This window comes from Punica granatum, chromosome 1, assembly GCF_007655135.1.
Source record: "Punica granatum isolate Tunisia-2019 chromosome 1, ASM765513v2, whole genome shotgun sequence".
NCBI lineage: Eukaryota > Viridiplantae > Streptophyta > Magnoliopsida > Myrtales > Lythraceae > Punica > Punica granatum.
In genome coordinates this window covers 47,270,444-47,294,761 of record NC_045127.1, presented here as the reverse complement: position 1 = coordinate 47,294,761, position 24,318 = coordinate 47,270,444, and the positions used below count along the sequence as shown (strand labels likewise).

The 24,318-nt window shown below is 38.3% G+C and overlaps 1 protein-coding gene, 1 long non-coding RNA gene and 1 pseudogene across 2 annotated transcripts; 2 read left to right on the top strand and 1 right to left on the bottom strand.

The window, feature by feature from the left end:
• Positions 1-950: 950 nt before the first annotated feature.
• On the top strand, positions 951-3,223 carry LOC116192529 (annotated as a pseudogene).
• A 2,338-nt stretch (positions 3,224-5,561) lies between these two features.
• Positions 5,562-7,473, top strand: LOC116199428 (flavonoid 3'-monooxygenase CYP75B137-like). Its single transcript, XM_031529807.1, has 2 exons — positions 5,562-6,593; positions 6,701-7,473. Exons 1-2 carry the CDS (start codon positions 5,580-5,582, stop codon positions 7,319-7,321), a joined length of 1,635 nt encoding a protein of 544 aa, XP_031385667.1. The 5' UTR covers positions 5,562-5,579; the 3' UTR covers positions 7,322-7,473.
• A 163-nt stretch (positions 7,474-7,636) lies between these two features.
• Positions 7,637-10,616, bottom strand: LOC116199510. Its single transcript, XR_004155557.1, has 3 exons — positions 9,885-10,616; positions 9,068-9,119; positions 7,637-7,988 (listed from the first exon to the last, which is right to left on the bottom strand). It is a non-coding gene; the product is annotated as an uncharacterized LOC116199510 (long non-coding RNA).
• Positions 10,617-24,318: the final 13,702 nt, after the last annotated feature.

Here is a 24,318-nt window from a genome sequence, read left to right as displayed (position 1 = left end):
ATCCTTTGTAATGCTCAATTAAACTAATTTTGTTATTCTATTCATCCATTTTTTTATTAACTTGTCAAATTCTCTTAATTTCTCCACTTGACTTTCATTTTTTTTGGTGATTTTTCTAATAATTTTTACTCTTATCTTGATGCAAGAAAGAAAAAAAGTTGTTGAGAATGATTCAAATAAAATGTTAATTAGGAGAAATTTATTATAAAAAATTTTAGTTATTAATTTACATTTACATGTCATTTAAAATAAAAAATTCTTTTTTAATTTTATTAACCTTTTACACTGAAATGAATAGGTGTTTAAAAGTCTTGTATAATTTTTTTGCTTTAGGCCATCATTTCTCATGGGCTGCCCCTGTTACGGATGATATGTTCCGTCCCTGAATATCTTGTAGTGTAGCTCCTAGAATAGGTTAGTGGCTTCCGAGGTAGTCAAGGCGATCCCCACGTCGAGGGTCACAGTATCGAATAGGTACCAACAAGTTGATAAAAGCAAACTATAGTTGCTGGAACGATCAGAATCGTTGGACCAGCCAAGTGGGGGATATGGTGGCGCATTGAGGCCTTCTCGGGTCCTAGATCATCGACCAAAGAAGAGAAGGAAATCAAGGGATTTTGGCCGAAGCAACATGAGAAAATCTAGCATTTGCATTGAAATCCTATCTCTCTCAATTCGAAAATGCAGGATTTGAATTGATATATTTTCGACGCTCATTGTTCAACTTTGATGAAATTCCTTGTACTTGCGGCCCTATCTCGAAGAAATTATCATCCTGTTTGACCCTTGAAGGAGCTCGCCCCCCAAAGTCCAAATTCTGGATCCGTCGCTGCATATCTATCCATCTCTCGATTAATAAATTGAAATTATTATATCTTATTCCAATCAATTAAGTCGGCTCATTGCATAACTGTGGTCAGGCAGCACACAATTATTATGTATTAATGAAGGCGGGAAAAAGAAAAACAAAGGAAAAACATCATATTCTTCTAGGCAGAAAATAGTCGACCATTTTGGCGTGGCTCCCCCCACAAGCATCCAAGTTCGCTTCATGCGTTCCTAACACCTAAAAATGTAAATTAACCTGAAACACGGACGCTTTGAAGACGATATCTCACTTATGATCCTGATTCTTTCGACTATCTTCGCGCTCTTCGGGTACCTGTGGATATTTTGCTTTAAAGCCCCAAAAGGAAGCCCGCCAAGCCCTATCGGCCTCCCACTCCTCGGGAGCTTGCCGTTCTTGGACCCCGAGCTGCACACCTATTTCCCGGACTTGGTTCGCAGATATGGGCCGCTCCTGAGAATTATGCTTGAAAACAAGTGCGTGATCGTTGTCAGCTCTCCTTCTATAGCTCGTGAGGTCATAAAGGACCATGATGTTACTTTTGCAAACTGAGATGTGCCTGCAGCTGGCTGGGCCGCCACGATTGGTGGGACGGACATTGTGTGGACTCCGTACGGGGCCCAAGTGGAGGATGCTCTGCAAGGTTTGCGTGCACAAGATGCTTTAACAACATGAGCCTAGATTCAGTCTACGGTCTCAGGAGGCATGAGGTCTGCGGGACCGTTGGTACTTCTACAAAAGGGCTGGGTCACCCGTGAACGTGGGGAGAGCAGATATTCCTGACAGTCCTCAACGTGATCACAAGCATGACGTGGGGCGGGTCTGTGCAGAGCGAAGTTGGGGCCAGCGTTGGTGCAGAATTCAGGCAGGTGGTCGCGGAGATTACATCCCTCCTGGAGAAGCCAAATGTATCGGATTTTTTCCCATTCCTGGCCCAGTTCGACCTGCAAGTGATTGTGAAACAGATGAATGGGCTTGTGAAGCGGTTCAACAAGATCTTTGAGACGATAATCGATCAGCGGCCAAGGGTCAAGAAGTAAGGTGAAGCCGATGCCACAATGGACGGCGGGAAAGAGGTGGCAAGCAGAACTTCTTGCAGATTCTGCTGGAGTTGAAGAACGAGAAGGACGCTAAGATGCCGCTGACTGTGGCCGGCATCAAGGCCGTACTAATGGTCTGACTCTCCCTGTCATATGCAACTTAACTTACTAAAAAAAACTTATTAAATCCATGGGACCTCTTTTATAATTAAAAAAAAATGTTGAAAAGTTTGATAATTACCTTCTAACCAAAATAAAACCTACATCGTTAATTTCTCACGGAGAAAGGCCAATATTATACCAACCAATTTTAAGTCTTTGCCGGAATGTAAAACAAATCCAATGTCCATTGTTCTCTTGATTACATAAAATCAAACTAGAGGGAGTTAAGTCAAAAAGTCCAAGAGTTTGGGACCATTTGTGCTATAACTTTGAATTCTCAAGTGAGAAAAACGCCACCAAGGGCAAGGGCTTACTCTGGTTTTCCATTTTTCCCCTATATTTTCATTTCGGTTAAAAAGTTTCCTAGAACTTTTCTTTATTTTCCACGAAAAAATGTTGATGCAGGACATGTTGGCGGGCGGCACGGACATCTCCTCCAACACAGTGGAGTTCGCCATGGCGGAGGTAATGAACAAGCCCCACATCCTCGCCAAAGTCCAGCAGGAGCTCGACACGGTGGTGGGAAAGGACAACATCGTCGAGGAGTCCCACACCGGCAAACTCAGTTATCTCCAGGCTGTCATGAAGGAGGCCCTCCGCCTCCACCCGCCAGTCCCTCTGCTGGTTCCGCTCTGCCCCATTGAGGACACCCTCGTTGGTGGCTTCATTATCCCAAAGGGGTCCAGGGTCTTCTTCAACATGTGGGCCGTCCACCGCGACCCGACCCTGTGGGAGAACCCGACCGAGTTTGACCCCGAGAGGTTCCTGGATGGAAAGAAGACAGAGGACTATAATGGAAACGACTTCACTTTCTTGCATTTCGGCACTGGAAGGAGGATATGCGCTGGGATACCGATGGCAGAGAGGATGGTGCTGTACCCCCTCGCAGCCCTCTTCCATTCCTTCGATTGGAAGCTGCCTGAGGGGGAGAAGATGAATTTGTCTGAGCAGTTCGGGATCGTACTGAAGAAGAAGGTGCCACTCATCGCTGTTCCGACACCAAGGCTGTCCGATCCTGCTCTCCATGAGTAGTCAATAGAGAACTGAACTATATATTGTATGTAATGTAATAAATGAGTGCCAAATTTTAGAGTGCTTATGCCCGCTAAGATTGATTGAAGAGTTCTGCCAGCTCAGTCATGTACTTGAAGTTATATATCGATGACGCCAATTGAAAAATGAATAGGAATGAAAAGGCTTCCAGCTTTTCCCAAGCAGGAAAGGTGCTCAAGAACTAATTTTCCAATGAAACTTCAAACTTCCTTCTGTCAAGGGGGATTAACCAATATGCCGATAAGGAGCAAGTTTACATGTCAACATTCGCTCCTCTTAAAATTGTTTCTCCTCGAGCTTTGACTCCAAGCAATTTCCTCAAGTACTTAAAAGTTTCGAAAAAGAAATAGAATATGTTCGCTCTTTGATGATTGGGATTTGTGGGCTTGTCAATATGTATAACTTATTTTTAAGCTATTACTTTTATTATCGTTATGTTAGTTTCTAGTAATGCAAAACATTTTCTCTACGACCCAAACATCCATCACCTCCTTGCCGTTTCTTGTCATCTGATGAACAATAGAAATTACCGGAGAAAAATAATCAGAGATCATTTTTGAGTTCCCCTGCTGCAGTGTTTCATACTGCGGAACTGGTCTAAACCATTGGTGTTTAGGCTCTGGTAACAAATCTGTTGGCTTTCGTGTCATGCACAGAGGACAGAAGAACAGAGAACAAGAGATTAGAGGAGACGCTGGATTCTCCTTCAATAAATTTTTCTTCTCATTAACTCCAAATCAGCAAATTTGCAGGGTTATAGAGATAACAAGAAATTCTAGTAAATGGCTGTTCCAATGACTTTTCCAATTTCAAACGATTACCCTTAAATTCTATCAAGGAGCATTACCTGATACGGAACAAATTTACATGTCAAAAACCAGAAGGCACTGAGGTCGAGTTTTCGGACAAGTTCAGTACTGCCAGCTAGAAGATCAAGTAGTTTGGTTGCTATTCCTATGTCGAGGCTGTCTTGTTTAGAGATACAAGTGTAAAAGTTCCCCCTTCTACAACTGATAGGTGTTCTGATGGTTCCTCATTGTAACTATGAGGTATAGCCATAAAAACATTCTCGAGAAAGCCATCTCAGGAATAAGTTTATACCATCAGAACATGGTTCATACTACCCGAATTACACAGCCTGCCATTGTGTCTGTTTGGAGGTTTCTTTCGGAGGATTTTTCGCAGGAAATAGCAATGCTCGCTCAAATATACGTGCGGGATTAATTGTCTATATATATATATATATAATATGTGTGGAAAATGTATACACATATATCTTTCCCCGGAACAGTGGTTAGATTTTCGTCGTCTTCTCATATTTTGAAATGGCCAGCTCTCTGCCCTGTCGTCCTTGTCGTCGTTCCTTTACAAATGTATAGAATAGAGAAGCTCATTTTTTTTTCGGTGACTAATAGAAAAGTATTAATGGACAGACATAGTAATGTGGATTCTACTTATTTAATAATAATCAACCTAATGTTCAGATAATTATCCACGCCAGCCCAGACTTTTATATTACCGGGACCCCAACTCAACAGGGGGGAAGAGTGATACTAGTATTTTTATTTCGATTACATGGGAAGCACACAAGTCTAATTAATAAATGGGCATGAAGAGTTCCACCGAGTATCGAACCATAAATCTCTTGGTTACCAGATAAGAACGTATACAACTGCACTACACTTTTTTTTATTAGTATTCTTTTCTTCATTAAAATGCATGTACGCTATTATATTTTCTCTTAATAATACAAGTGGGTTCTGTAAGTGGAACTCATCTTATATTTAGCCGTAAATAAAAATATAATAGTATGTGATACATGAATGTTATGTAACAGCGCTCCATTTTTATTTTTTTTAAAGTTTTGAAAATGTGCTTTCACAAATATGAGTTTGCCACCAACCGCTCCACTATATATGCTCGAGATAGTTTTCAATTTTGCCCCTATATGTATCCACTCTGTATTTTGTCTCAAACTTGAATCAAATCCGAGAAGGAGCGAAAGAGCACGGTAGTTCCGAAACTTTATTAGATGAAAAAAATTGTCTTTAGCTCTAGGGCTTACAACACTTAAATAAGATTAAACGAAATTACAACGAAAGCAATAAACTTCCTAAATTTTATAAAAACGCCCAAATAACATAAAATTGCCCTTTTGAGGCCTTAAATGAAGGAATTTGGCCTAAATCATGTCTAGTTAAGGCCATAAGCCGTGTGTTGTACTCCGGAAGCCGTTTCCCTCGAGACAGGATTGTCATAACTTGTTTTTCTCGAGATACCGATTTACCACGTTTTCTGCTGCATCACTATCTAATCACCTTATAGCTTGAGCTGCATATGAAGTAGCTCTAGGGGATCTCGAACTTTCCTTTTCTTTTCTTTTTTTTTCTTTTTTTCGCTTCATCTAATCTCTATATAATCATCTCCCGACTGATCCATATACTCTCTTGAGTTGATTCTATCTCTTCCAACAGAAAATGTCCCTCATCACCTCCCAATCAAACTCTTCCATTTTCAATGCTCTCTCAGCATTGTTTGGACGAGGAAGGTGCATGAGCCCTCCAAAAGATGATGAACCATTCTCACCCCTTTTCCTTACGCTGTCGGCACTCTTCGCTCTGGTTTGCTATTCATGCATCCATTACCTCAAACCCCGGAGGGGAAGCCCGCCCGGCCCACTCGGCCTCCCGTTTGTTGGGTACCTCCCGTTCCTGGATCAGGAGCTGCACACCTACTTTGCACTCCTGGCCCGAACCTATGGCCCCGTCCTGAAGCTCACGCTCGGGAGAAAGGTATGGATCGTAATCTCGTCCCCTTCCACCGCCCGCGAAGTGCTCAAGGACCATGACCTAACATTTGCGAACCGAAACGTCCCCGTTGCTGCCCGGGAAATGACCTACGGGGGCTCAGAGATCGTGACGGCCTCCTATGGCCCAAAGTGGAGGATGCTGAGGAAGATCTGCGTCCTCAAGATGCTCAGCCGGACGACTCTCGACTCCATGTACGGGCTCCGCAGGAGGGAGGTCCGTGAGAGCATCCAGTACTTGTACAAGCGCTGTGGATCGCCTGTGAACGTGGGTGAGGAGATGTTTCTCGCTGCGTACAACGTGATCACAAGCATGCTGTGGGCCGGAACCGTGAAGGGGGATGAGCGGGATAGGCTGGGTGTAGAATTCAAGAATGCGGTAGGAGAGTTTACGGAGCTGGTGGGGAGGCCCAATATATCAGACTTCTATCCGGGCTTGGCGTGGTTCGACCTACAGGGGATCCAGAAGCGTGTTAAGGTTTTGGCGGGGAAGTTCGATCGAATTTTTGAAGCAGTATTAAGTCAGCGGCTGGGGAATGATAAGGAGGGCGGACAGGCCACGGTGGAGGAAAGCAAGCGAAGCCCAGAAAAGAAAAAGGACTTCTTGAAGTTCTTGCTGGAGCTGAAAGATGGGGAAGATGGCAAGACTCCTCTGACTTTGATCGAAATCAAAGCTTTGCTCATGGTACTTATCATCTCTCCTTAAATTTGATGTTTTCATCATGAACCAAATTATAAAATCTATACTAAGGATAGTATATATAATTTGACTTGTCCTGACTCCTGACACAGAACATGGTTCTCAATGGAACTGAGACATCTTCCAACACGATCGAATTTATCATGGCCGAGATGTTGAACAAGCCACACACTCTGCGGAAAGCCCAGCAGGAACTCGACACGGTGGTTGGGAAGGACAACGTAGTGGAAGAGTCTCACATCAGTAAGCTCCCCTACCTCCATGCCGTCGTGAAAGAGTCCCTCCGCCTTCACCCGCCCGCCCCGGTGCTGGTCCCACACTGCCCGAGCGACGACACCCTTATCAGCGGTTTCAGGATCCAGAAGGGCTCGATGGTCTACATCAATGTGTGGGCAATCCATCGCGACCCAACCATTTGGGAGAACCCGGATGAGTTCGACCCTGAGAGGTTTATGAATAGCAATGTGGACTACAGCGGGAATCATTTCAGTTACCTCCCGTTTGGGTCCGGGAGAAGGATGTGTGCGGGAATCGCGATGGCCGAGAGGATGGTGATGTACTCACTCGCCACCATCCTGCACTCCTTCGATTGGGAGCTGCCCAAGGGGGAGAAGTTGGATCTGTCGGAGCAATTCGGAATAGTAATGAAGAAGAAGGTGCCTCTCATCGCAATCCCGACTCCGAGGTTGTTTGACCCGGCTCTCTATAAGTAGGCAAAGCGAGAAGGAGTTTACGGCCTCTGTGTTTTTGGCGTTCTTTTTGGAATAACAGCGTTCTGATTCCGTCTAGGATTTGAATCAGAATATTGTCTTACCGTGGAAAGTGAAAAATGAACTTGGTAATTTATGGCAGTGTTTGGCCCCAATCTCCATTTCAATATTTGACTTTACATAATCTATTTGAATTACAAGTTTTTTGTTTTTTCATTAGTATCACCGGAAGGAGATTTGTAGCATAGAAGCAGCCATGAAACTCATCAACTACCTCAAAATCAACCTCAAATACTTTAATGTCAGCTTCAGAGCATCTAAACGCACAATCAATTGCCATTTGTCAGCAACATTGTTTTCAACACAACATTCAAGGTTTAAAGAACTTCATCATCTCTAAGTGCACCTTTTCAATATAGAATTTTTGAGCGTGCGATATAAAGAAAGTGTACCATAATGGCCTAAAGACAAAAACTAAAATTAGATTTTATGATCAGGAAGAATTTTTTTTTTTTTAAAAAGGGTAGAATATGCAGTTCACTTGGATAGTAAATGACTATCAGAGATGGATCGCAGTGCTCTAATCAGATAAATCGATTAGATCTTCCGCTCTTCTTCTCTTTCTCTCCCTCATGCAGTGTCGTTCCCCTCTTTTTCTCCAGTTATCCATCTGTGCCCATAATAGTATTTCAAATGGGTTCATCCCAAAAAAACAGTAAAATATATAAATATATATATATATATATATATTTTACCCAATCTCATCACGTGTAACTTACACGGAATCTTGAATGAGAGATAGGAGGCTACTAAAATTTTTATCAAACCCTGAGGTAGGAGCTTCTTGAATTTGAGCATTTTGTAGTGAAGCGAAAAGGAAATAGTCAATCATCTAATTATTCTTGGTACGGCAAACAAGTGTACAAATTGTTTGCACAAAACTCTACTTCATTGGCACCTGTGCTCAAGGATAAAAGTTTTAGCGTTGTATATACAATCACAGTCATTATGCTTATGTACATGTCTAAAAGAGTCGCTCAAGTAACAACATTAAATCAAAAGTTTATGATATAACTTATACAATGAACCTAGCATCTATTATTTTCAAACGAATATATATATATATAAAACATGAAATTAACCTTTGAGCACTTCTTTAACTTGAAAAAGTATTGCTCGAAATGTCTTTTCATCAAATAATGCTAAGTCATATGCTTTCTAAACCAAAAGGAAAAATCATTCTGCAATGGCATGTCAGCTAGTGGGCAGGAAAAATTTCTTACAATGTTTATTTTTTATCATTCCTATGACATTCTTATCTCCTCTCATGATTATAATGGTTCAATGACTCAAAAGTTGGTGAAGGTAAACGACTGGATGCTGAATCTCTGGTAAAAGATTCCAAGAACAACTCTTATCCTTACCATAGTAAGAAGAAGAACATAAGTCGAATCTTCCCCCCCCCCCCCCCCCCCCCCCCCCCCTGTTTGAGAGGCGTATCAAACTTGTTTGATGGTCTAAAATTACGGGAAAACAGCTAGTACACACCTGACTCGTTAGACTAACATAAGATTTATTGGCTTGCTGTTTTCTGGAAATCATAGCATATGAATTCTTTTTATCTAATGATCAGCTACCTGAAGAATTGTTATCGGTATTACCAGAGAAGAAGCAAGATGATATTGATAAATTCAAGCATAGATCTAGAAAGCTAAGAGACAAGTTGTAAGTTGGATGGAAGAAAGTTACCGACTCTTGGCCTAGCCATCTCACTAAATTAGAGTGAAAGAGCAAGCGAGCACTGTACAAGAAAACATAGAAAAGCCATAAGTAATTGCATGATTTGGGAGATAAATAGCTGGTAATTCTGATCAATTAGGAACATCAAATGGAAATCTAAACCAATATATCAATAAACTAATGGTCTTGGAGCTCTCCCCAAAAGCAGTTGGAAATTACCGGAAATAGTCACACCATGAGGGAATGATATGAACATAATACACGCCAACAGACAAATTCACACCGTCGATCAAATAAACGTAATCAAAAGATAAGATTTAATTAAAAAAAAAAACATTTCTCCTCTTGAATAGATCTTCGGCCGTTTCTAACTTTTACTTATGTTAAACATGATTGAACAAACAGGCAACATAAACTGATCAAATAGTGACCTCTCCAATGTGAGCTTTCTCCTCTTTTCTAGTCTGTTTTGGCGAACTTCTTATCCCCATGGTATTGGCCCTTTCTTGCTCATCTGCTAATAATCGAACCCAATTGCCACACAAGTGGTCATCATAACGTCATTCGTAATGAGGCGGCCGATTAATCAATTAATACGTATAGTCATATATATTTGGGCGACATTATACACTAAAAAATATAACAGTAAAATGCTAGTTTGGACAGACAACTAACATAAGAATTTTGTCGAACAAGTGATGGTCACAAATAACAGATCGGTGGACATAAAATAATTTGAAGAGCCGATGTCAGGGCAGCACACAAGGAAAATTAGAACGGCCATCGTGTGTACACAAAGGAGTAGAGGCTGCCTGAGAAAGTGTACCTCTAAACGAAAGATGGGGTCAGACCTCTGGGTTTGTGAAGTAGCGGATCCATGATGCAAATAGTCTGCCGGCTTCAGGCAGATCATTCCCAGCGAGGCGGCTGCTTCTCTGTGTTCCGCAATCCAGAAACGGACGTCTCTACGAAGGTCTGCGTCAACTGAGGGCAAGACGCTGTCTAAGAATGCAGACCAGGGCTGTCAAAGAACGCTTTTGTAGAGGATAACCGAATAATGGCATGGGAGAGATAGGTTGCAGAATTAGTCGCCGTTTCGATGCAGCCCTGATCAATATCATTTTTTTTTTTTGCTAACCCGGGTGTCTAAGCTTCACCCGACTAATCCCGAGACTCCATGAACCTCCGGCAGCGCACGGAGCGGGTAATTACGCCAAAAGCGCTCCGATGACTCTAAGGGGATTTGAACCCGGGTCTCGGTGCAAACTTGATGTTGCCCTGATCAATATCATTGAAGTGGTAGATTGTACAAAACGTAGATTTCTGGTGAGGGCATGATCGAAGGCACGGGCAGGTGGAAAGCGTTTGAACAGGTGGCAATTGTTGGGAAGAAGCGCAAGCATTTTTTGATAGGCGGGCAGTTTGGGAGAGCGGGAAAGGAGAAGAAAGGGGCTGAGTATGATTCAGGGCCGAGCATGCGGGAGGAAAGAAAAGCGAAAGAGCGCAAATGGTGACTGTAGGTGTGAAAACCAGCGGGGTAGCGGCACATTTTTTTATTATAGGTATAGATTAACATAGTTGCTGGCACTAGAAATTTGTCTTCGGTATGAGCTGGTAGATGATTTTTCTTTTTTTGGAAAGTAAAGTGGTCATTCATTCAACCATTACGCAAAGTCATGTACAACGAAGTGTAGGGGATGCAATCCCCGTGGTGTCTCGAAACAGTAAAATAGACAACTTGAGATTGTATTACATGAATCCGAGCGAAGGCATCAGCAAATCCATTGGCTTCACCGAATGATTCTTACTCCTATAAGTTGACTTTCTTGAGATTGTATTACATGAACTCAGTGCGCCACCTCATCTATGGACTGACCATTCGATGGATGCCACTTGTCAAGCTGTTTTTTCAAACTAGTCCCAGGCTTTTGACCTTTTCAATTAAGAGCTCGAAAAAAGAAAGAACTCTCTATCAGGCTCTGATATCAAATTTAATGACGCGGAATAACAGGAGCAAGAAATTTGATGAAGTTATGTTCAGATGATCTTATACTAATTTCATAGAAATATTGGATCTACCGTTCATAAACAAAGGTGTTGATCATTGCAGCGAACAACTCACAAAACCGTATTTTGTTTTCAAACTCTTATGTATCCACCAAATCTTGTATGTTACCTTGTCCCAACTCAAGTTGCTTGTTATTTTGAGTAAACCATTCTAACTCAAGTGTCAGATCGTTTTTCTTGGACAGGACTTCATTTTTTAGTTCAATTACGGTTCTTAAGTTGCTAAAATGAAACTCATTCAATGAATCTATCACCTTTTCAACACTTGAATTCATAGACCCAAAATTTATTCAATGAGCTGAGGATCTCGTAGAGATCGTGTTCTTTATTTTCTTTCTTGCCTTACCTTTCTTACCTTTTCGAACTCATTTGAGTAGTAGGATAAAGCCACAAATCCGAGATTGGATTTGCCTTTGAGGAAGAACTCCTCAAATTCACTCTGTTTTAGAGTCAATTTCTCTAAATTCAATGGAAGACGATCTATCTTTTCAAATAGCTTATCTACCTTATCGCTTAAAGAAATTAATCGATCCAATATAGATTTAAGTAATCCTACAACGAGATGCCTGCCTTCTCCATGTCTAGGTGTAGACACTCAGGATTAGGATAGCATTCTAACATAACCTGCCAGAATTTCTACTTCGAAATTTTCAAAATACCATGCCCAAGCACCAACTGTTTCTAGTTTCTTGAACCGAATTCGTTCAAGGGATAATTGAAGCAGGAATAATCCTTGATCATTCAAATGTTCTGGCCTTCTAACAAAATCTTTAGTTTCAGCTTCTTCTTGGCAAATTTTTATATATTTTTTATCACACCGTGCTAAGATAACACTCAAATCTTTTCTAAGACTAGGCTTGAGAGAAATTCCCTTCAACCAGTTACGATTATAAGGCATAAAAGATGGAATCGTTATAGTCATATACCTTGGTTTGAAGATTTAGGGTCCACTAAGCTATTGCTTCTTCCTCAAGCCCATCACCAGCGTTGGAAGTTCTTTTATGCCACAATTGCCTCACTCACTCAAGAGGACTTACTAGCATTCATCACCATATCAGACCATTTTGAGATCAAAAATGTACTGTGACTGAAGACTAACACACCGTCTATGTAGACTGCATAGAACTTCTTGAGATGTTTGAATGCATTTTTTATCTTGCGTTGGAAAATACCCGAAGCATTCTTCAATCCGAACATCATAACCGTCCATTCATACATTCCTTGTGATGCATTGAAAGTTGACAATGGGATAGACTCTTCTTCCATTTTCATCTATCAATATCCACACTTTAAATCAAATTTAGAGAAAATGGAAGGTTGTTTGAGACTTATCATGTCAATGAGATCACCTGCGGTAGGAATCTTATAGCCATCATCCTTGGTTGCGTTGTTGAGCTGACGATAGTCTATAACCATTCGAGCTTTTCCCTTGACTTGTTATGCATGGTTTATCACCATAAAGGCTGGACTATAATGAGGACTGAAGCTATCCCTTATCAAGCCTTTTGAGGGCAATTCAGGAATTTGTTTTCCAAACTCCTCGACCATCTCTTATGTATAGGTGATGTTTCTTGATCTGATGATGGTACTTGGATCTTTCAACTCGAGTCTGGCTTTAAGGTTGTTCATACTCCATAACTTCAATGGATCCTCACTAAAGTTATCTGCCAGTTTCACAAGAAACTTATCCCATCTAGTTCCTTGTAATTTGACACACATTGTGATAGAAACAGGTCTTTCTATCACTTCTTGTTTGGTCAAATCTTCATACCATAAGGTATCATTTAGAGATTATTCGGGTAAATTTTTCTTTCCAAATAAGTGGTCTTCCCATACTTCACCGTGCTAGGCTCACACTCTGAAAACTTTTTCACATGGAGAATCCCCACAAAACTGAGAAACATTTACCGAGCAAAACCTAAATTTGAGTCTTAATCGGGGGTTTTCTACAGTTTATATACTGGCACTGCAATTTTGATGTAGGTGTCGCCTTATTCAAAAGGAAGATTTTCCTTTTGTCCTTTGAGAAAGGCATTGCTAAGTATTAGATCAGCGTCTAATTCAGGGAATGCCATAAGCTTTTTAATGACAAATTTTTCTTTGCCAATAAATATTGGAACATACATAGCTCATGGGTTACAATGTTAGCTTCTCCCTCAGCCATTGTGATGACAATTAGCTTGAGCAATGGTTTCCACCATTCATCGGGTAGTGCATTTGGTCTTGCACTATTGATTGTTCACCCTGTGTCAACTAACCCATCTAGAGCATATGGATAATACTCGGAAAATTTAAATTCCATGGACACGTAGGTGCTTACTCTAGCCACCCGAGTACTAAACTTAGTTGGTTTAGACATCATCTGAGGTGGTTCCACTAATTTCCAAATTTCGTTGATAGGTATAGACCTCTTCTTTGCAATTTCTTCAATTACCTTTACTGCCTCAAGAATATGTCTGAGCATGAAGATTTGCTTAGTTCTTGCATCTTTGTCTTCTTCTGCATACACAAGCAAACTTACCTGTCGGTAGCCAATGATCGTTCTATTTGTGGATCTTGAGTCTATAGAGTGTCTTGCTGAATCTTCTCCTGGATCATTGCTAGATATTGATAAAGTATAAAGTGTCTTCTGAGTTATACCCTCTGTATAGGCTTGCACTTCTATGCAAACTGACGGGCAATTGATCAGAATTTCTCAAATTTTTTAAAGAAGAAATTGAATCTAACATGGGGCTCTAGCCTAGGTTGAGTGTGATCCTTCCACCACTTTGGTGAATTTGAGATGCAGTTATTGCACGGGAGGAATCACTAGGTTCTGTCAGTACCCAATTTCTTAGCCATGTCAACTCTAGTGGATTTACCTCTTTTTTGTTGAATTGTTCGTAATTGTTGGAACCTTCCTTACACAATTCCGTCATCTTTGTGATATGCTTCACACCTGGGTTAGTTGTATTTACTAATCTGTAGATAATCCTAGTGTGATAATCTAGGAACTTGGCTTGGGAGTTCATCCTGTCCATTTTTAAGGATTTTAATCCTTAAGGTAAGATAATTTCCCTAGCACTTGTCACTCAAATCCGTCTGCCAGTAGGTGGAACAACGACAGTAGTCCTACCTAGATTAACCAAATATGAATATAGGTAAAGACTCCTTTTGTCTTTCTCATAGTTTCTTTTATTTTAACCATATCAAGGGTACATCTAGTGTTTCTAGCCCAGTACTAGAAACCTACGAAGTTGCTGCTGACTGTGAGACATTCACCATAGATTTGAAGTTAACCTCGAAGTCTTATAAACAGATTTAATGTCTATACTCGGCAACTTCCATTCCAATACAGATTCAGATGGATCTTTGTATTGGAATGATTCCTCCATTACTGGAGCAGAGTTTATTGGAACTAACTCTTCATCCATGTGCATCATAAACATTGATGTAGTCCGCAGATCTAAATCTTCCTCGGCGTCAGTCTTGAATTTAGAGACTACTTCGTAAATAGATTCAACTTCAGAACTAAGTCATAGATCTCGTCTTCTTCGATGAGTTCATAGACTGGATCGTCATCTTGAAGAAAGATTCTTTGAAGATTTTCTTATCGCTGATTCCTTTGAGGACATGTATAAGCTTTGTGGGCTTTCGACAGACTAATCCAGCAACAAGAAAAGCTGCTCAAGGGTTTTCCCCGTTGACATTTTAGTTCTCTGCCATGCTTCTTCTTGAATGCTTCAATACACTCTTTGTCCCTTAGGTTGGTCTTTTTCCTTATAAACCTTGAAGGTCTATCAGGCTTGAACGACATTTCCCTTCTAAGTTAAAACACATTTCTCCTCTTGTATCCTACGAACCTTCTTTTAGGCCGACGAGGACGTTGTTCAGATTTTCTAGATATGTTATATGAGTGTCGCAACCATACCTTCCCAGAACGTATTCAATTTGGGAACAACACCAGCTTCTTGCGGCTTCTTTTACTTGCAATTATGTGCATGCTTTGTGCCTAGCGTATTTGACCGCTTGATTTCTTCCTCCAAGGCCATCAACTATCTTGTCTTTGTTGAGGAGTAGATCAAAGGCTTTCTTACCTACTTCTAGCCATGGTTCTGGTAGTTTAGCAAAAAATAGTTCCGAGATGAACATTGCGACGCTACATCCAGATTGTAGTAGTATGACTAAAATTCACAGGCATAGTTGTCAAACCAACACATATCATATATTTGTAACTTCATCAGAGCATTCAAGGATTGCTTTGCTTCTATCGTTACAATAGAAAGAGAATCCATAGAATTCTCTTTTCAAGGCATCAACCATAATATCCAAAACCCCATCTAAAGTGATTTCCCGGTCTCTGTGCTCCTTTATTTCGGTATGCTCTAACAAGCTTTTCCAAAATTTCTAAGCATTACCAATTAAAGTTGCCTCACACCACTCGTGGGTAGCGGCTGCTTGATAGCCACCTGCTTCGGTTGTCATTCGAATCAGAGTGAGCCACTCCTTGATCCTCTCCAATGCAAGCTTTTCACAATCAAGATCTAGAAAAGCACAAGGACTTACTATCGGCCTTTGAGGATTATCCCTCAGAACAAACTCAGTCTTTGTTCTATGGGGATAATTAGGTTGATACATAGCCCTTTTCATGCTAAGAAGTTCATTGAATGTCCTATCATCAATGTTGATAGGGTCTTCTTCCACTAATCCCAAGGATCTCTTGAGATCTTGTGCCAGATTACCTGAAGAACTAGCTGCCCCTTCATTAGCAGCTCTTTTCGCTGGATCAAGATGTATGGGGTCTTAGCCTTTTGCCAAGCTTTTTCTAGTTCCCATTCTCAGTCAGAAAGTTTGATTCCTTTTTGGATTTTCTTGGCTTTTTCCACAGCATCAAGTCGATTGTTTACCAACTTGTCAATTTCTTTTTCTAAAGCCTTTCTTCATTCTGGGTTCTCATCAAGTTTCATATTATCAAATCTATCAATGAGCGGTCTTACATCCTTATAGTATTCTTCAAACTGGCTTTCATACATTTCGTCCTTTTTTATTGGAGTCATCATTTTCAGAAAAATTCTTATTATTAATCAGAATCTACAAACAAACTATTCACAAATGCAACTTCTTCCTCACTATCTAAAGATGACTCTTACTCCACTCTTATTATTAGTCAAAATCTACAAATAAACTATTCACAAATGCAACTTCTTCCTCACTATCTAAAGATGACTCTGACTCGAAATCTCCATTCACAAATTCTTCGGATGCTTCCGACTCGTCTCTTTCTTCAACTTGTTCACTATCATCAGTTTCAAGCTCTGAGCAATGCGGACTAGTCCAATAACCATCTAAGGTTCTCCTAGTACATGCTGCTACCATGCGATCTTCGAGGCTACATTCTATTTTGTTTTCACAAAAGTAATTATACAAAATCCTAGACACCTCACGGTCTTTTAAACTCAACGCTACTACTCTCATATATACAAAATGTGCTTTTTTTTCATGCAATCTACATCCTAATAGTTCATTTGCATAATAGAAGCGTTGTCATCATAACAACTACACACAATACCAAACTTATAATAGATATAATCTAACAGATAGCTTGACTCGTGATATGGAGGTATCTGTCGACTCATGAAACTTTCAAAGGAATTTCATGAAATTATCTTGTTTTTGTTCTTCCAATAGCTGAAGTACTCTTTCGTAGATCAAGATGGTGGAATTAACTTCGTCCCAAAGTATCCAACGCGGTCCTTGCCTGAATAGTCCTGTAAAAGTAAAAGTAGAAGAACAAACTCCTTGATTTTCTAGAATGATTGAAATTAGATCTAACAAAGATCTAAAGTATTCTATATTATCCCTTATTAACTTAGTGACGAATATTAAGTCTATTCAGATTCACGAACAGGTATGCTCGCAGATGTTTAAACAGAGGATTCATAAACTAAAATGGGCTTAATTGAAACAAACTCAAAACTATCAGGGATTAAACTGAAAATTTTCCATTGCCTTGGACTATTCTTGCAATTAAGTCCACCCCGACCCCAATTCACCTAAAAAAATTTCAACTTTCTTTTGGCTTCAATCTTCTTTTTTTTTTTCTCGATTACATGCGAGGCTTATGGACCTGATACAATTAAAGAGAAATTGTAATAACTAATAAATTGTAAGGGATAGTCCTATCAAGTATTGAACATGGAAACCTCTTGATTACCGAACGAAGGCATGCGTCACTGCGCTACATCATCTTTTGATTAATTACAACTTCTTATCTTGAGGGAAAAATTATATATATCCTAATTTCTTTTTTAATATAAGGAAACCTTTTACTTTCTATGTGAAAACACAGCATAGCCATGATCGTGCATTCCTCAATTTACCAAATGATCTGTACCGAGCCTTATTTAAACGAAAAAAGAACTGAACTTCGGGCGGAAGAGAAGGAGAAAGAAGCCGCTTCAGCTTCCTCCCATTATGGGTATATGCTTTTAATTAGTTCCGTATATCCGTTGCATCCCTAACTCTCGCGAGTGATCCCACCACTGCTTCTAACCTGGATGAGAAAAGCGGACTTCGTCGTCAAAAAGCTATTTCTTTATTTATGTCTATCGCATAGGATTGCAATTTGGTCTCTAACTGTTCAGAATGGAATGAGAGGATGGCAAGTACATAAAAAGATAGGATATTGACCAAAGCGTAATAGCATTCAAACTTTGGCTTTGTATTTCCTGAAAAAAAAAATGCTTTAGGAGAGAAAAAAATTAATTATGGAGAGAATTGAGAGTATATAGTGAACAAAAAGCAATGAGAATCATCAGGTTCGAATCTCCTCTGTGTATTTGTATCAAAACATTTACTAGAAGTGTATTTTTCGCTTAGATTTAGGGGATACCAGCTTCTATAAATTGTACTAGGCCTTCGGTAGTACTGCGTTGACAGGACCAGTGCTTCAATGGTTGTTCAGTTTGTCTGATATGTTTGCAGTTAAACATGAGAGTCTGAATATTGTGTAGCAGGGGCGATAAAATTGTCATTTCTGTCAACCACCTTTGGCTCATAAAAAAAGCAATGAGGATCACGGGTCTTTCTCAAAATTGAAAAGACATAATGAATATTAACAGTGCATGTGTAGGAAAAGAAGCCTTGGCAACGGGTATAGGGAAATTGTAGTTGAACGTATTCAAATATGTAGAATTGAGATTCTCATCCAAATATGATTCACCAATAGTAATATCTAACCCTAGATAATGTAGCCTTCGCTGCGGGTTCAAAAAGGGTCTCAAATAATTTATTAGATATACTAATATCAAGAGCTATTATTATTTATATCCATTTATTTATTAATGATGATAAAAACTTAAGATGATGCGTTTGGAGTGTTCATGGGCTCCGTGAAGGACAAAATCCTGAGAGTGGGAAAAGGTTTTCCATTGGCAACAGTTTTTAAAAAAAAACATATATCTAAATTTGTATTTCTAGTATTTTCGATACAAAATTTCTATTGATTAATCCATACAAAAGTTGTTTGAAAACATATTTCTTTTTTTAAATAATTGATCAGATTATAATGACTAGATTGTTTATTTTGTCGAGTGGACATGATAACCTGCTACCTTGTTCGGGTCAGATTACGAACAAAGAAATTAAAAATGTGAAAATTTAGAAATCAAAATTTTAAAAAATAAAGCAGTCGCGAGAGTACTCAACGTATTTTTTCTACGAAATTTCTTCTAACTTTTCCAGACAAATGTTGGGTGAAATATATATATATATATATATTAAATAATTAATCAACCATAATGACAAGATCGCTTGTTCTAATGGATCGATAAGATAATCTACTATATTATTCGGGGTCAAATATAAAATACTTAGAAATAGGTTAAAAAAGAGGACCGCATTGTTAATTTGTCTCGATGGGAGCGGATTACCTACTATTTTTTTGGATTGGATTCTATAATATATAAAGGAAAAGGAGTTTTAAAATCATAATTAAAATTTAAAAAATTGCGAGCAGGGAAGATGTTTACTTATTAATAATGATAAGATCTTAAGATGACGTGTTTGAAATGTTCATGGACTTATGAAGAATAAATTCCCAAAAGTAGAAAAATGTTTCCCATTGGAAACCTAAATAAAAAAAATGCATAAATCCAGATTTGTATATCGAGTATTTCCGATATGAAATTTCTTCTTATTTATTCATAAAAAAATTGGGTGAAAAAGTAAATTTTTTTAAATAATTGCTTCGACAACAATGACAAGATCATTTATCATAACTGATTGACCAAATAACCTACTATGTTGTTTTGGTTGGATTTTATATACTAATAAATGGGTTAAAATGTGAAAAAAAAATTGTAAAAGTTAAGCAGTCGCGAGACTACTCAAAATATTTATGATAAGAAATTCTTTTGACTTTTTTAGACAAAAATTGGTGAAAATATTATATCCAAACTAATTGATGCGATTATAATGACCGGATTGTTTATTCCAACGGGGTTGATTGGATGTCCTGCTACATTATTCGGGTTAGATTTATAATATGACAAAGGGATTAAAAATGCAATTGGATCCCTATGGATCAACAAAATTACCTGCAACCTTTTTAGATTGAATTTAATAATAACAACAAACAAATAAATAAATAAATTAGAAATTAAAAAAAAAAAAAAAAAAAGAGGAAAGGAAGCTTCGAGTGGGGAAAGCCTCCCCACTTGCCAGCAGGTCCCAAAACGGGACTTGCTTTCACTTCCTTGTATAATAATTCTAGATAATGTAGTCATCGTTCATGGCACCGATGACAATACGGCATGTTAACATTGGACGTCAATGAGTAGCTTATAAGTTTACGCAGATATATGGACTTGATTGGTACCATCACGTCATCGCAGGAGATTGTATGCCGACATTAATGTGTAGTTTTAACAACTAATGACACCAAAGTAGGTCATGATGATGAAGTGGGCCTGTTAACTGGGCCTTCTCTTCTGTATTTTCTCAATGGGCTAAAAGTTTATTGGACTAAGCGGGCCTGGCCCTCCCAAACCGGACCACAATCCAAGTCAAATGAAAGACGTCAAATTGGAAAACAATAAATGCTAACCTCTCAAAACCAGGAAAAAGTCTTATTCTGCGTGGCAATGTCACAATCTAATAATAATTTTTTAATATTTATTAGGTTTTATAAATGTCACAAAAAATTTATTGTTGACAAATGTAATATTTTTTTTATGTGTCTAGCGACATAATATTACGTGATACACCCATTACATACAATGCCTTCTCGCTCAAACCAAACGGCAAGTAATGAGGTCCTTGCCTTGGCTCTGATGTAGGAATAGCCTGCCCCCCATTGCTCTGTCCGCTGGTCTAGGGTGAACCAAATCTAGTTACTCGTAAATGCATTCGTCTTATGAGGTTGTCGAAGTCGACCAGACAGGGGACAGTTTCGGCGGTCACAACCTTGTACCCAGCGGCCAGCGGGTAGCCAGCCCAAGTCTTAAATTTTGGGTTGATGACATGGCGCGCCCTGCTTGGTCTTGGCCACTCGTTCCTCAAAGCCTTACAACTAATTTATATGATAGCCTTTCATAATTCATTTCCACCCCTCCATAATCTTTCCTAACTCATGATCCAAACGAGTTACTGGGATAACTCCGGCAGGGAAATTCCTCGGGAGATATCTGCTTCTTCTTAATGTTGACCTTGGCTAAGCAGTTGTCACACCCATCTATATACTCATGTCGAGGAAGAGCATGGCGAAGTGGTTTTGTTCATTAATAAACATATACAAGATCGGACATTCATGCTACTTGGGGATTAGATCATATAGACTCACTTGTATAGGTGTACGTACAATGTGCAACCAATCTATTATTCTTCGCTCCATCATCGTGTATCACCTGTTTTACTTTCTTTTCTAAATTTTCTATAATTTTATTGATTTCAGTTAAAAATAAGTAAAACACGTGAAAGAAAAGGCAACAAAAGGAGACAAGAAATTGACCGAAATTTTGGCTCCCTCTGTGGGTGTGTGAATGGGGTTGGGTTGTTGGGGGGAGGCGGCGGGTGAGAGAACAAATAACATATAGCTTTTATAATCCAATCGAATCTAATGAATTCCGATTAATTCATTTTGAACTGGATAAATCCGTTGAAATTACAAGCTCTTTGGAAATGAATTTTTTCTATTCAAGACTCAAAACTGAAATCTTGTCTAAATGAAATAAACGCTGAATCATTTGAATCTATCCGCATTATTATCAACCTAATCAATGTTATCATTGTGATTTCTTGAATGGGCATTAATGTTTGGTTCGCAGAGATGAGTCAACCGTGTATTTTTGTAATTTCTATCAGACATTTGAGTGGAAAATCCTAGCTGAGCGAGCAATTAATTGCAAGCTGGGAGTCAACACAAGGCAACTCCAGCAAGCCTTAACCACCAGGCTGCCAGGCCTCGGCGGTAGAGTCGACTAAGTTAATTGTGATTCTCCAAGCCACCCAACGATTCTTATATTGGGAACTCAACCCCACCTTGGAAAAAAGAAAAAAGATTAATCTTAATAATAGTTTCTTCGTTTTTTTTTTTTAAGAAATAGAGAAGCATATACAAGCTAATAAAAAGCATCTGAGGAGCTTCGGTTACAGTTAGTGAGCGGGTATTAGATACGCTTGCAAATGCGAAGAGTCTCACCGAGGACTGGTGAGCCGATAACTAGAAACACCCTCAACATCTGCTAACAAAAGATCAGAGACCCAAACGGGATTACATATGGTGCGTTTGGTTTCAGAGTTAAAATAATTTTGATTTTAATTATAAAAAATGACAAATGATTGTGTAGTGTGTTGAGTTAAAGTTAAAATTAAAATTTTTTACTTGAAAAATATGTATTTTTATTGTGTAGTATGTTGAGTTAAAGTTAAAATTAAAATTTTTGTGATTTTAACTATATAACCAAACGGAGCAATAATGTCTTGTTGGAGCTACAAGGCATTCCTAGGGAGTTTTTTTTTTTTCAAGTTACAAGGGAGGTTGTGAGTCTAGTAACATCTTACTAGCTAATAAAGAGTATTGATAATCCCACTGAGTATCGAATTCAAAATTTCTTGATTATCAAATAATGATGTGTATTACCGCACTACACCCTCTTTTTTTCTAACGAGATCTTAATAATAGTTAAACCAACAAGAGCTTTTTTTTTTAATTTAAATTCTTATTTTTAGAAAGTGATGCTGGCGGAGATGTCATCGATAAAGAAAATTCTTATCATGGAAAGAGGATCTATTTGTAGAAAAAAAAGGTTCAATGGGTTTTAGATTTGATTCCTAATAATGGATTACATGTTTCATTTTAATTTTATTTAAATATCTATTTCCATATATTACATTTGTGATCTTTTTTTGAAACTGAATAAAAAAGAAAATTTTCATTAAAATAGTTTATGTATTTCTATTGGCCCTCTTGGACGTGTGAGATTGTTTTTAGTATATATTCCGTCAGCGGCTGAACTTTTGAAGTTAAAGTTCATATTTTATTTTTATTTTTAGGGGTGTCAATAATTTTTTAATAATAAGCTTGAGTATAGAGAATTTATGTGGCAATTGAGAAGATTTCTTAAATAATAGTAGAAGATTATATTTTCTGATGGATATATATAAGTCGGATCTACAAGTGGAACTCATCTAATTATATAAAATCTAGTCGTTTTCGTCTGCTTGTTGCAAGCCTACTGAGGAAGAAGATGTGATAAAAATGATAAAATTTAAACTCATTAAAACATGTGATAAAAAAGAGAAGGATAAAAATGAAAAAAAAAATTGAGATTTGTGTATATATTTTAATGCATGATTCTAAAGGGATGCTTTACCATGAGGGGGTCTACGAAAAACACTTACATGGAAGGATCTCGTGGAAGCAGCTTAAACTACATTATATGTAGATTGGAAAAATGATGGTATGGGATACAGTAATATAAATATGCTCTTATGTTTACAATAGTTGAAACTGAACACTAGTCCTATAGCCAGCGTATTGTGAGGGCACTTCTTCTAGTTAATATTATTGTATTTATTAATTTTATGATACAAAAGATCAGAAATAAATAAAAGACATTGGGAGTAATTTCACTAATTAATATCTGTAAATAAATTGTAAAAGTCTCTTTGAAAACATCTAAAAACATTAAATATATTATGGAAATCTGAAAAAAAAAAGTCAAGTATTTATTAAGAGGTTTGAAGACACGGTCAACTAGAGCTGCGGGTTTGTCCAATATGATTGCGTGGAAAGTTCTCGTTGTTCGAAGAGGAATTTGATGAGGGTAGATTAAATTAATATATATATATATATATATATTTGCTTTGAAAAACACGAGTGTCCCTGCTCAGACGTCCATTCTACATTTTTGTCACCAACCAGGGAAAAAATCACGGGACCGTCCCGTATGATGCGTACGTGTATTTTAAAATTAGACATCAACATAAATTGATTCAAGTGGTTTACCAATTAAACTAGAACTCTAATTCGAGTATTGTGAATAGAAAAAATACACGTTGGGAAAATTTTACCCATTGTAGATCAATTCGATTCGAACTAAATTAATCAGGACCTATTAAATTTCCAAATACTATAGTGTATACGGAGAAAATTAGACCATTGCCATCGACAAAGGACTAGATGGGAGTCCTTTTCATTCATATCTTTTTTATTGTTAAATTACATTTAGCAAATCAATAGGAAGAAGAGCATGAGCCCTGGCAACCATTTTGGACTTTTTCTTGTTCTCATTGAATATACCAGAAATTATTCATTTTCTTTAATTTTGAACATGTTGCTTAGATCAGAAAAAGGTGTAGAGGAAGAAGAATATTTAGTTTAAATGCACAAGGAAATATCAAATATTAAGGATCGTGTTGTGTGGAAAGTAAACAAAGAAAATGTTGCATGTATGTATGAAAGACAAAATAGCTATGTCATCCATATATTAAAAATAAAGTAGAAAGAAAAATTGAAGAAACATTTATCGGATTGTTCAAAGGGGATTGAGGGTACAGTCACCTCCTAAAATTTTGATGCTATTTTTTTATTTTTTTTATTTATAATATTACTCACATTCGCTCCCTCATTCAGAAAATTTACCTTCTTATTCACCCATGGAAACAAGGATAAATTATTTATATATATAAAGTTGTAGTACATACAATAAATA

Excerpts from the sequence above, each read along its gene's own strand:
- LOC116199428 (XM_031529807.1), top strand. The coding sequence starts at position 5,580 with ATGTCCCTCATCACCTCCCAATCAAACTCTTCCATTTTCAATGCTCTC. Across the intron at positions 6,594-6,700 it reads AAATCAAAGCTTTGCTCATG|AACATGGTTCTCAATGGAAC; the intron begins GTACTTATCATC and ends CTCCTGACACAG.